At 44.5% G+C, this 12,526-nt stretch overlaps 1 protein-coding gene across 5 annotated transcripts in view; it reads left to right on the top strand.

Moving 5' to 3' along the window:
* Positions 1 to 12,526, top strand: part of TMEM170A (transmembrane protein 170A) — a 19,230-nt gene that overhangs the window by 417 nt on the left and 6,287 nt on the right. For 2 of the 5 annotated variants that reach the window (XR_001512529.1, XM_015558795.1), the window contains exons 2-3: positions 950 to 1,021; positions 11,157 to 11,327. Coding sequence is in view for 4 of the 5 variants with exons in the window: in XM_015558795.1 (XP_015414281.1) it covers positions 950 to 1,021; positions 11,157 to 11,327 (243 nt within the window). In the remaining variant the exon portion in view is untranslated. The remainder of the gene's footprint in view (positions 1 to 949; positions 1,022 to 11,156; positions 11,328 to 12,526) is intronic. The other 3 variants (XM_015558796.1, XM_006755752.2, XM_006755753.2) reach the window with 3 other exon arrangements.

The following is a 12,526-nucleotide window of genomic DNA, read 5'->3' on the forward strand; positions in this document are numbered from 1 at the left end:
CAGGCGCCTTTCCCCACCCCGAATGCAAACTGGGGCCCGCCGCCCCGAGATCTGGGGGCTGTTTTCCTTCCCCAGGGGAGGGTCCCGCTCCCTCGGCCGAGAGCTGGGGGCTCCTCCGGCCCCTTAGACCGCTCCGTCCCCCCAGTCCCGCGCTGGGGGCGAGGTCGGAGGGCGCGGCCGCGGGTGTACCCGTCCAAGAAGGGAGCTGGGCCAGCACCCGAACTAGTAGTATTGCTTTTTGGAGTTTCCAGACGCCCGAGTTCAGACTTGAACTCGACAGAGCCCCGGGGGCGGTCATCTCCGCCTCGTTTAGGGCGCAGGATGCTCCTGGCCGCTTCCGTCCGCGCCGGCTGCTCGGCGTTCGCAGCTCGACGCCCAGTCGTCCCGGCCAGACTTGAGGGGCAGTCGGACCTCACACTTCCTTTGTTTCTAGTCCGGTCTCTTCCCTCGTCGCCAGGAGGTTCCCTGCTGATCGCTCGCACCTCCGCCCCACTCCTCCAGCTTCTCTTTCTAGGAATCACTTTCCGAGACTTGTTGCTGAGTCTCCGGCTCTCGTGCTTGACACCGGTGGCACAGCTTCTTTTTAATTACCCAGTCCCCCCTCCCCGCCACCCCGGACCTTCTCCCGATGGGAGGGCTTTTCATATTTATAATACATACTAGATAGCTATCCGCGCTCCGAGAGCCGAGAGGAGAAGTTACTGGGGAAAGGCTCCCTCCCAGGGGAGAGCGCAGTGAGTGTGTGGTGGGAGCTTTAAGGGCAAGAGGACTGATGCGAACACTGGCGATGGAAGGCTGAGGTTGGGCTCCCCAGCTAAGCTGATACCTTGACTGAATAAAGAGAGCGAGAACGGGACCGGAGACCTGCAGAGGAAAGAGGATTGGGTTACTGACTGTAGTTATAAACAAGGCATCTGTGATTTTTTTTTTTTTTTCATCCACTGGGCAGCGACTGCCAGGCGCCATTCGGTGGACACCGGGGACTTGCCCTGTAATACCTGTCCAGTATCTTCGCGGACAGGTTTGTGAAATAGCCGGTGATGGGACAGGTGCAGATGTTAGCTTGAAATCATGCCCGAAAGGGCCCGAGGTCACACTGACAGTGATAAGATGGCATTCTGGAGATGCTGCCCCCCAAAATGAAAGGTCCATGCAGTCTGGAGGCAGGCACGACAGGACCAGATTAGTTTTTTTCCCCCCCTTATTTTCCCAACTCTTTATTTTGAGAATTTTCAAACCTACTGAAAAATTGAAATAATAGTATAACAAATACCCATATGCCCTTGACTGAGATTTGTTATTCATATTTAAATGCTTTTGCTTTCTATATATGTGCAGAGACATTTGAAAGGAAGTTACAGAAATGATGGCACTTGATGCCTAATACGGTAGCATGGATCTCTTATTTTTAAAAATGTGTTTTTATTGACTTTTAGAGGAAGGGAGAGAGAGATAGAAACACTGATGTGAGAGATTATAGATCTTTAAAACAAGGACATTTTATGTCATAGCCAAAAAAAAATTATATATCACACCCAAGAAATTTAACATTAATAGAATATTACCTAATGTATGGACCTTATTTAAATTTCCCCAGTTGTCTGAAGAATATTGTTTGTAGTTGTTTTCCTTTTTTTTAAAAAAAAATTATTGATGTTTTACAGAGAGGAAGGGAGAAGGTGAGGGATAGAGAGTTAGAAACATCAATTCAGCTGCTTCCTGCACACTCCCTACTGGAGATGTGCCCGCAACCCAGGTACATGCCCTTGACCGGAATCGAACCTGGGACCCTTCAGTCTGCAGGGCGACGCTCTATCTACTGAGCTAAACCAGTTAGGGCGTTTTTTTCCCTTTTTTTTTTTTTTACAAAAAAAATAGGATTTAGTCAAGGATTATACATTGCATTTAGTTGTCATGTCTCTTGAGTCTGGTTGAATCTAGAACAGTTCCTTCATCTTTGGTTCAGTTTCTTGAGATGGACATTTTTGAGGAGTCCAGGCTAATTGTGTCTCAGTTTTTCCCACGGTTTAAATTTATCTAATTGTTTCTTCATCTTTACATTCAGATTTTTGGTCAGCCTACTACCTCACAGATGATGTTAATCCACTTTCCAGTGCATCATATCAGGAGACATTTAACAACTGGTGAAACAGTGTTTATCAGATCTCTCCACTGTAAGGGTACCTTAATCCCTTGATCCTTTTTTGTTGTTGTTAATTCTTACCCAAGGATATTTTTCCATTAATTTTTACAGAGAGTGGAAGGGACAGAAGGAGAGAGAGAGACATAGACATGGATTGGTTGCCTCCTGCACACCCATCTGGGATGGAACCTGGACCCTTTGGTGTGAGGGGCAACACTGTACCCATTGAGAAACACTGCCAGGCGAACTTTAATTATTTTTTAAATATATTTTTATTGATTTCAGAGAGGAAGGGAGAGGGAGAGGAAGATAGAAACATAAATGATGAGAGAGTATCATTGATCGGCTGCCTCTTGCACGCCCCCCAATGGGGATCAAGTGTGCAACCTAGGCATGTATCCTGACCTGAAATAGAACTGTGACCTCCTGGTTCATAGGTTGATGCTCAACCACTGAACCTTGCCGGCCGGGCCATTTTTAATTAATACGTCATGTGAGGTGATACTTTGAAATTGCAAATTTGCTGTGCAGCCTATCTGGCTTTTAGTTGCCTTTTCTTTCTTTAAGAAAATATTGAGATGACTAGATTTGGGGCAACACTTTAACATTACCTCACATTAGAGATTCTGTAGCTATCGGAATTGTTTTGCTTTCAGAAATTGTTCTGAAGATATTAAACTGCAATATGTACTTGAGCTTATGGGTACTTCTATGGAGATATAATTGGAGGTGTTAATCACCAGGGATCATTCATTCAGCAATACAGGTTTTCCTCACTATCTGAAAGAGTTCCTGTGAAGCCCTAGCCGATTTGGCTCAGTGGATAGAGCAGTGGTTCTCAACCTTCTGGCCCTTTAAATAGAGTCCTCATGTTGTGACCCAACCGTAAAATTATTTTCGTTGCTACTTCATAACTAATTTTGCTACTGTTTTGAACCATAATGTAAATATCTGATATGCAGGATGGTCTTAGGCAACCCCTGTGAAAGGATCATTCAACCCCCAAAGGGGTCGCGACGCACAGGTTGAGAACCACTGGGATAGAGCATTGGCCTGCGGACTCAATGGTCCTGGGTTCGATTCTGCTCAAGGGCATGTACCTTGGTTGTGGGCTGCTGGCCCTTGTCCGGTGCATACAGGAGGCAACCAGTCAATGGGTCTCTCTCACATTGGTGTCTCTCTGTCTCTCCCTCAAAAAATCTTCACTCTCTAAAAATCAATGGAAAAAATATCCTCAGGTGAAGATAAAACCAACCAACCAAAAAACAAAAAGGGTTCTGAAAACTTGCGTAGGCCGAAATGGTATGAAGTGGAGAAGTAATCACTTTAGAGCAGGCCTTGCTAATGGATGCACAAATTACATCAAGATAAAGCACAGATGCTCACAGACAGTTCAAAACCATGAGGACTTGATGCCGAGTGTAGTTCCTGGGGAAGGAACTTGGTGTTGCCACTTGCTGCTCCTGGTGTGTGCTACCTGCAATAACGGCTCACTGCAAAGCAAACGCTGAACACTGTTTTTGCTTTTTGTCTTTTTTTTGTAAAAGTGAAAATCCTCTTTGAATTTCTTAGGCTAGTGAAAACGTCTTTGGTCAAAGCAGAGTGGCAGAAAGTGAACTTTTGTGCATGTTTTTTAGCAGAATTTTTATTTATTTTTTATTTTTATCACCTGGGGATATTTTTCTACTGATTTTTAGAGAGTGGAAGGGAGGGGGAGATACACAGAGAGGGAAACATCCTGCACATGTCCCCACCAGGGCCAGGAATTGAGCCTGCAACCCGGGCATGTGCCCTTGACCAGAATCGAACCCGGATCCTTCAGTCCACAGGCTGATGTTCTGTCCACTGAGCCAAACTGGCTAGGGCAGAAAGTGAACTTTTATTTTTATTTTTTTAAAAATATATTTTATTGATTTTTTACAGTGAGGAAGGGAGAAGGATAGAGAGTTAGATGAGAGAGAGTTCGATGAGAGAGAAGCATCGATCAGCTGCCTACTGCCTTGATTTTTTTCAGAGAGGAAGGGAGAAGTATGGAGAGTTAAAAACATCGATGAGAGAGAAACATCGATCAGCTGCCTCCTGCACACTCCCTACTAGGGATGTGCCTGCAACCAAGGTACATGCCCTTGATCGGAATTGAACCCAGGACCTTTCAGTCCACAGGCTGATGCTCTATCCACTGAGCCAAACCGGTCAGGGCAGAAAGTGAACTTTTAAAAAGCAGAAGATGCCTGTACACATTTAGCAAAGTGTAGGCTCTGGGCTGGGGGTGTTCGCATGCATGTACCTCAAGTTGATCAGAATGTGATAAGCAATTACCTAACCTCCCTGCTATGTCTCATTTTTAGTTGGAATGATGTATACAATAGGTGCTGACAGTGAATTTCATTCGTTGACCTGGATCTGAAATAGTTCCTATTTTGGTCCCCCTGAAAAGGTTACTTGTATTTTATGCTAACTCAATATGACAAAAGCATTGCTCTGAAATATTCTGTGGTTTTATCAGGAAGTTTTGAATTAATTTTTTTTAAACCTGCATTTGCAATTTAGCCATTTAGATTTCTGCCTAACCCTTCCTTACCCTGAGTTGTTCAGATTTCTTTTGTTGTTGCCATTTAAAAAATAATCTGAATGCCAAGAAAGGCAGACCTTTCCTTTATATCAAGAATGACATTAGCTTTCTGAACACATGAATTTCATTAAAATCAATGTCAAAGTGTATCTTGTGATAATTAAACCAAAATTGACTAATGTTGGGTTGTTGGAGTGCTGGGATCAAAAATGGGCCACACTCGGAGCAGTTATTTATTCATGTATTCAAAAAATATTTACTCGGTGCCTGTAGCATGCCTATTGTTTTTTAGGCACCAAGTACAGATGTGGCAGTGAACAAAACAAAAGAGCTTTTATTCTAGGGGGTGAGAGAAAAGAAATAAACAGAATGTAAAAGTGTGGCAAGGAGCAGCTGGGGGTGAGTACGAGGCAGGGCAGGGGGATAGTAAGTGTCGGGTCTTGTGTGTCCAAGTGGAACCTTATTTTACATAAGGTTGGAAGCCCTTCTGATAATGCCATGGAACCAAAATCTGAGGAAGTGAGGAGTGAGCCCCGGGGCTGTTTCGAGAAGAGTATTCTGGGCGAGGGCACAGCAGGTTCAGAGACCCTGGAGTAGGAGCTTACTTAAGAAACATAAAGGAGCCCTGGCCGGTTTGGCTCACTGGATGGAGTGTCGATCTGGGGACTGAAGAGTCCCAGGTTCGATTCCGGTCAAGGGCATGTACCTTGGTTGCGGGCACATCCCCAGTGGGGGGTGTGCAGGAGGCAGCTGATCGATGCTTCTCTCTCATCGAAGTTTCTAACTTTCTATCCCTCTCCCTTCCTCTCTGTAAAAAAATCAATAAAATATTTTTAAAAAAAGAAAGAAAAGAAACATAATGGAGACCAAACTAACACTGTGGGTAAAGCAGCAGGGGAGGGGAGGTCACATCCCAGGGACTATATTGGAGGGTTTTGAGCAGAGGAGGGATCTGACTTGCTGTTGTTTTCAAGTGTACAATTCAGTGATTTTTAGTATATTTCCAGAGTTTGCAACCATCACCACAAGGAACTAGAGAATATTTGTATCACCTCAACGAGAAACCTCGTACCCATTACCACTGACTTTCTGTCGCCGTGCGGAGAATAGATGGTCAGATCAGGACAGACAAGATCTAGCCTTGCTAGAACCAAGACCATTGTGGTGAGGCAGGCCAGGGAGATACACTCAGGACTCAGGAGTGAGGGGAGAGGCTGTCAGTAGTGTCAGGTGAGGGATGGCAGCCTGCAGTTGGTAGTCCTGGTGGGCAAGTCATCATTGTTAGGAGGAGTGGAGGGGTATCTAGGAAAAGCGCACTGTTGTCCTATACTCTCACACTACTACCATACTCACAACACTGACACCAGAGGTGTGGGTTCTCCACATCAGGTAATTCTGTGACATCAGTTGGGTGCCACTACAATTCAGTTCAGTTCTGACCCTGTCTGCCTGGAGTTTGCATCAGATCCCACAGGTTAAGGGCTCGTTCCACAAGGCTGCCTCCACCCCCCACTTTCAGACCCAATCAAAAGTCCAGGTTATCGTGTGTGCTTCTGACCAACTAGCTATAAAACAGAGGTTCCTAACACCCTTTCCATGGTGTGATTAATTTTCTAGAGCAGCTCACAGAACTCAGAAAAACAGTTTACTGCTAGATGACTAGTTTATTACAAAGGATATTAAAGGGTACAAATGAACACCAGATGAAGGAGATACACAGGGTGAGGTCTGGAAGGAGCTTTTGTTCCTGTGGATTTGGAGTGGGCCATCCACCCAGCATGGAGATGTCTTTTCCAACCCAGAAGTTCTCTGAACTCTGCACTTTGGGCTTTTTATGGAGGCTCCATCACATAGGCACGATCGGTTATTAACTCCACTTCCAGCTCCCCTTCCCTCTCCAAAGAATGGGGGTGGGGTGGAGCTGCATGTTCCAAGCTTATAATCGAGGCTTTCTGGTCACCAGCCCCCATCCAGTAGCCCACCAAGAGTCACCTTAGGAGAACAAAAGACGATTCTGGAAATTCCAAGAGATTTAGGAGCTGTGTCAGGAACCAGGCGCGAAGACCAATATGTGTGTATGTGTGTATTATTTCACCAGGGAACAGATGGTCCCCTGGCAGGTCAGTGGGAGCTGTGTCAGGAACCAGGCGCGAAGACCAATATGTGTGTATGTGTGTATTATTTCACCAGGGAACAGATGGTCCCCTGGCAGGTCAGTGGGAGCTGTGTCAGGAACCAGGCGCGAAGACCAATATGTGTGTATGTATGTATTATTTCACCAGGGAACAGATGGTCCCCTGGCAGGTCAGTGGGACTCAGTAAGAGAGGGTCTCACAGTGAGCATGTGGAGAGTTGCGGGCTTTTGGGCACTTGGCATCAGTGCAGTCCAGCACCAGAGTTGTAGGACAGGGCAGAACTACAGTTCCTGGGAAGACTTATGTGGGCTACTTAGAACCCCAGCTTCAGAGGACCTGGCTGTGTGCAGACAGTGTGACCTGGAGCATAAGGTGGAGTGGGGCCAGCTGAAAGGAGGGCTAAGTTGCTGAGCCTCACTGCCCACTTGGCTTAGGCTTCTTTCATTTCCGCTCATCGGGTCCAGGCGGCCTTGAGACCTTCCTTGGAATTTAGGTGACTCGGTTGTAGATGTTATAGGGCCAGGGAGCCAGCCATTACAAACCCCTTTAGTTAATAAAGAACTCAACTAAAGGATTCTACAGTCTATGTGGCTTTTCTCTTTAACTGAAATGTCTGTTTGAAAAATAGATTTTGTTTGCCCTGGCCTGTGTGGCTCCATTGGTTGGGTGTCATCCCGTGCACATGCCTGGTTGCAGGGTCAGTTGATCCCCAGTAGGGGGAATACAGGAGGCATCCGATCAACATTGATGTTTCTCCTCTCTAAAAATCAATTTAAAAAATCTTTAAAAAAAAAGAAAAATAGATAATAAGTTCCCTGTAGGTAGAAATCTTTGTCTTTTTATGTTGTTTTTCTTTTCACTGAAGTGCCTGGCATATAGAATGGGCTAAATAAATATCTGTTGAATGAATGAACTCTTAGTTTGTTGCCACTGTAACAACTTATTCCAAATTTAGTGTCTTAAAACAACACAGACTTATCATTTTATAGTTCTGGAGATCAGAAGTCCAGAATAGGTCAGCAGTTCTGTGTTCCTTTAAAGGCTCTAGGAAGAATTGGTTTCCTTGCTTTCAGCTTCTAGAGGTCACCTGCATTCCTTGGCTCTTGGCCTCTTCCTCCGTCTTTAAAGCCAGTAGCATCTTTGGATCTCTCTGACTCTGACTTTCCTGCTTTCCTCTTACGGGGACCCTTGTGATTACATTAGGCCCATTTGGAAAATCCAGGCTAATCTCTCAAGATGCTTAATCTAATCATACTTGCAAACCCCCTTTTGCCACACACTCACAAGCTCTGGGGATAAATATGTAGACATCTTTGGGGCCCATTTGTCACCAGTGCTTAATCTGATTTCCCCTTATAATCTTTTATTACAGACTATTTGATTTATACTTCAACATCAGGAAGTGATGTGACTTTAGCTGCCAAAATAAACAAAGCTGATGATAATGCACTTGATTTAAACCGTGAACAAGGAAATACTGAGCTATATATAGACAAAGGTTTTTGAGTGTGTTGAGCCAAGGAAATAAAAAGTACTGTATGATAATCAATAAATAGCTATTAAAGAGAGAGCACATTAAGGTGCAGTAGATTAAAGGGAAATCACTTAGTTTTTTTTTTTTTTTAAAGTATTTCATTGATTGGGGTTTGCCTTTGCTATTAGAGTCTTAATCCATCCATCTGAAAAGTGTTTTCTAAACTACTACTCATCTAATATAATAAAGCCGTTTTTTCTGCATGCAGTGATTTAAGTGGCACTATATAAAACATACAGGCACTGAGGTAGCTAATGGATGTAGCTCAGGGTTGCAGGAGAGTGCTTCCCCCTCAGAAACTTGGAGGTGCTGACCTGCTCTGCCAGACCTTGTTTGCCAAAAGACCTTGCAGCTTTTAGGAAAATTGAGGTGTGGTTTGGTAGTCTAGCAGGTCCCCTTGGGCAAGTCTTGTGCTCCAGAGTGAGACCAGGTGAGTGTTGCTGTGTGAGTCTGCTCAGGCTGCTGTTACAAAATACCATAGACTGAGTGGCGTAAATACAGACATTTATTTTCTCACAGCTCTGGAGGCTGAAGTCTGAGAACAGGGTGCCAGCATGGTTGTGTTATGGTTGGGGCCCTCTTGGGTCACCTTCTTGCCGTGTCCTCACATGGCAGGGAGAGAGAGGGGTGGGGAGAGGCTACAGTACTATTGAATTAGAGGTTCAGTATATGAATTTGGATGGAACACGTTCAGCCCATAGCAGTTGGGTAGCACACCTAAGTGTCCAGACCCACTTTTATGGACGTTAACTTAGAGTGTCTCTGGCAAATCTAGGCTTCACCTCCAAGTCCACTATGTGGCAGCCAGTAAGAAGACAGGTGCCAGCAGCCTTGAGTTGCGGCAGAAAGCAGTGCTTATCTCTAAAACTTGGGGAGCTCCAACAGGGCCCAAGAGCAGTGTCAGGTCAGTGGCGGCAGCCAGCAGCCAGCAGCCAGCATGGCAACTGCTCTGCATCTTGGAGGCAGGCTTGCAATCCCATTTGTCCACAAGGTATTCCTCGTGCCCTCACATAACTTAGTTGGCACATTGGGTGGTGGTATGGAGGTCAGAGTCTGGTAAGGACTGTGGGATCTAAGGTGGGGTTAACTGCTCTGGAAGGGAATCGCATGGTACTGCACTGTATCTTGGGGATGAGCTAGCGGTGGGGTGGCGTACAAGGGGGCCTTAGGCCGGGAGCCAGACTGCTCTCACTGAGCCAGGGTGCAGCAGAAGCTGCCCAGGCAGGAGGGATTTATGGGTGTCAGAGCTCTAGTGGGTGCACTTTTATTGGGGAGGAGCAGTATCTGGACACCAGACATTGAAACATCTGGAACTGCTGCCGAGAAGAGAGGGCCAGTCTCCTGGGCGGGGGAAGCAAGAAGAGTTCCCAGCCCAAGGCTGGGAAAGCTATGGGAGCATAGGTTTGTTCCGAAGAGGACACAGCTCGAAGAGGACTCGGAATCCTGCCTGCAATTGCTGATCAACACTGTGGACTGGGAAGGTTTTTTTCTTTGTAGAGGAAGGGCAGTAATAAGTAAATATATTTTTTATCTATTACATATATATTATTTTTATGTTATATATTTAATTTTTAAAGTTGGGGCACAAGTATTGAATTACTTTATATTCCATATTGCATGATTTAACATCTTTTAACAGAATTTGCAAAAAACCATCAATTCAAATACAAGTAAGCCAGTTTCAACAGTTTTATAAAACAACTAGTGACCCGGTGCATGGATTCATGCACATTGAGAGGAAAATAATTAGAAGAAATATTTTAATATTGCTATTCACTCTTTCTCTATAATAAGTGTCAGAGATGAAAGAAAATTAGTAAAATGTACATGAAATATTTGCACCTGGCTATAAAGCAAATTGGGTTCCTGGGCTGAAGAAACTCCAAAGAGGCTAGTCACTAGGGAGAGGAAGCCGGGCATTGCTATGCGATGTCATTACCTGATCCCCACCAACTGCCCTTCCCCTGCTGGCCTGGTCACCCCAACTGCCCTCCCCCTGCTGGTCTGGTCCCCCCAACTGCCCTCCCCTGCTGGCTTGGTCCCCCCCAACTGCCCTACCCTGCTGGCCTGGTTGCCCTCAACTTCCCTTCCCCTGCTGGCCTGGTCCTCTCTTGCTGCCCTCCCCCTGTAGGCCTGACCTTCCCCAACTGCCCTTCCCTGCTGACCATCGTGTGGCGGTCATCTTTGATCACATGGGGGCAGCCCTCTTGGGGCTGTTGTGTGTTGGAGTGATGGTCAATTTGCATATTACTCTTTTATTAGATAGGCTAGCTTTCCAGTTCAGGAGACCGGATGGTAAAAAAGCTAGAAAAAAATCAACAGGCATTGATTGCAATGAACTGTCAATGAATTTACTCTTGTAACTTCTTATGGGAGGGACATTATTTAGGGCAGTTTTCAAATCTGTGGGGGTTTTTCAGGGATTGGTAAAGTTTTTCTGTGAAGAGCCAGCTAGTTAATATTCTGGACTTTGTAGGCCATGTGGTCCCTGTCACTGTTTCAGCTCTGCTTTTGTAGCTAAAAAGCAGCCATAGACAAGACTTAAATGAATTGGCATGGCTCTGTTCCAGTAAGACTTCATGTACTAAAACAGGTGGTGGCTGTAGTTTGCTGGTCCCTCTAAAACCATCAATATTTGGATACTTGACTGATGAACCTGCATTGCAACTGACTGGCTTTGAGAGTGAATGACTGGGTATGATGACCACCCCTTTGTAATGACTGCACTGGGAAAGGCAGTGATTTGTGACCTTTCTTTCCTTTCCCTTGCAGAGATGTGGTATGGTGTGTTCCTGTGGGCACTGGTGTCCTCTCTCTTCTTTCATGTCCCTGCTGGATTACTGGCCCTCTTCACCCTCAGACATCACAAATATGGTAGGTTCATGTCTGTAGGCATCCTGTTGATGGGCATCGTGGGACCAATTACTGCTGGAATCTTGACAAGTATGTTAGACATTAAAATATCAGTCAAAATATTTCATATGACTTAGTCAATTTCAGGATCCATTTTAGAAACATGTTTGAGTGGGATGAAGAAAAAGAATGGTCTTTAACTACCGGTCTTTTTTTTAAAGTATTTTTTTAAATATATTTTTATTGATTTTGAACTATAGACTCCAACCATGACCTCCAGGTTCATAGGTCAACACACAGCCACTGAGCCACGTGGGCAGGGTTATATTGTTTTTTTTCCTCATCCTCAGGCCCCCATATTTGGCTAATACCTTTGAGTTCCTCAGTCAGGTTTTCTCTTGGTGGCTTCAGGGAAGCTGTTGTTCAGCTTTGTGAGGTACATCTGACATAGGTCACCAGCAAAAGAAAGATATTTGCCTTTTGGAAGCTATTGGTCCTTCCTCATTAGTTGTCACTTGACTGATAGCGTGGAAGGATGGTTGATCACTTCCATTTGGTAGGTGGTTACTTTAAGGATGGAAGAATAATTCCAATGACAAGAATTCTTGTTTTAAAAAGGACCTGGTTATTTTTTTCCTCTCAGGATTTTCTGAATAAAAAATAGAGTAACATTCATATTATAAATTATTTTTACCTGTGTTTTTTTTCTTGGCTTTTCTCATGTCACCAGGATGAGAATAAGTTTAAATCTTTTAAAGCTCACAATTAAATAGAAATAACATGTATATTTTATATAAGTTAAAAAGTATAAGAAAGCAAAAATAAAAATCCTCCATTTCCACATCCCTAAATGATAATCACAGTTTGCATTTGGGTATATACTTGCAGACTTTTTTCTGGGTATACATGTAAAACATAAGTATATTCTTTTTTTTTTTTACCTTTTTTTTTTTTAAATTAAATCTTTATTGTTCAGATTATTACATTAGTTACTCTTTTTCCCCCCATAATTCCCCTCCTCCCAGTTCCCACCCCACCCCTGCCCCCCCTCCCCCCCCACATAGGTGCACGATTTTTGTCCAGTATCTTCCCGCATCTCCCACACCCCTTCCCCCCACAAGAATAGTCAGTCCATTCCCTTTCTATGTCCCTGATTCTATTATAATCACCAGTACATTCTGTTCATCAGATTATTTATTCACTTGATTCTTAGATTCACTTGTTGATAGATGCGTATTTGTTGTTCATAATTTGTATCTTTACCTTTTTCTTCCTCTTCCTCTTCTTAT

The sequence above is a fragment of the Myotis davidii genome, unplaced genomic scaffold (genome assembly GCF_000327345.1).
Source record: "Myotis davidii unplaced genomic scaffold, ASM32734v1 scaffold453, whole genome shotgun sequence".
Taxonomy (NCBI): Eukaryota; Metazoa; Chordata; class Mammalia; order Chiroptera; family Vespertilionidae; genus Myotis; species Myotis davidii.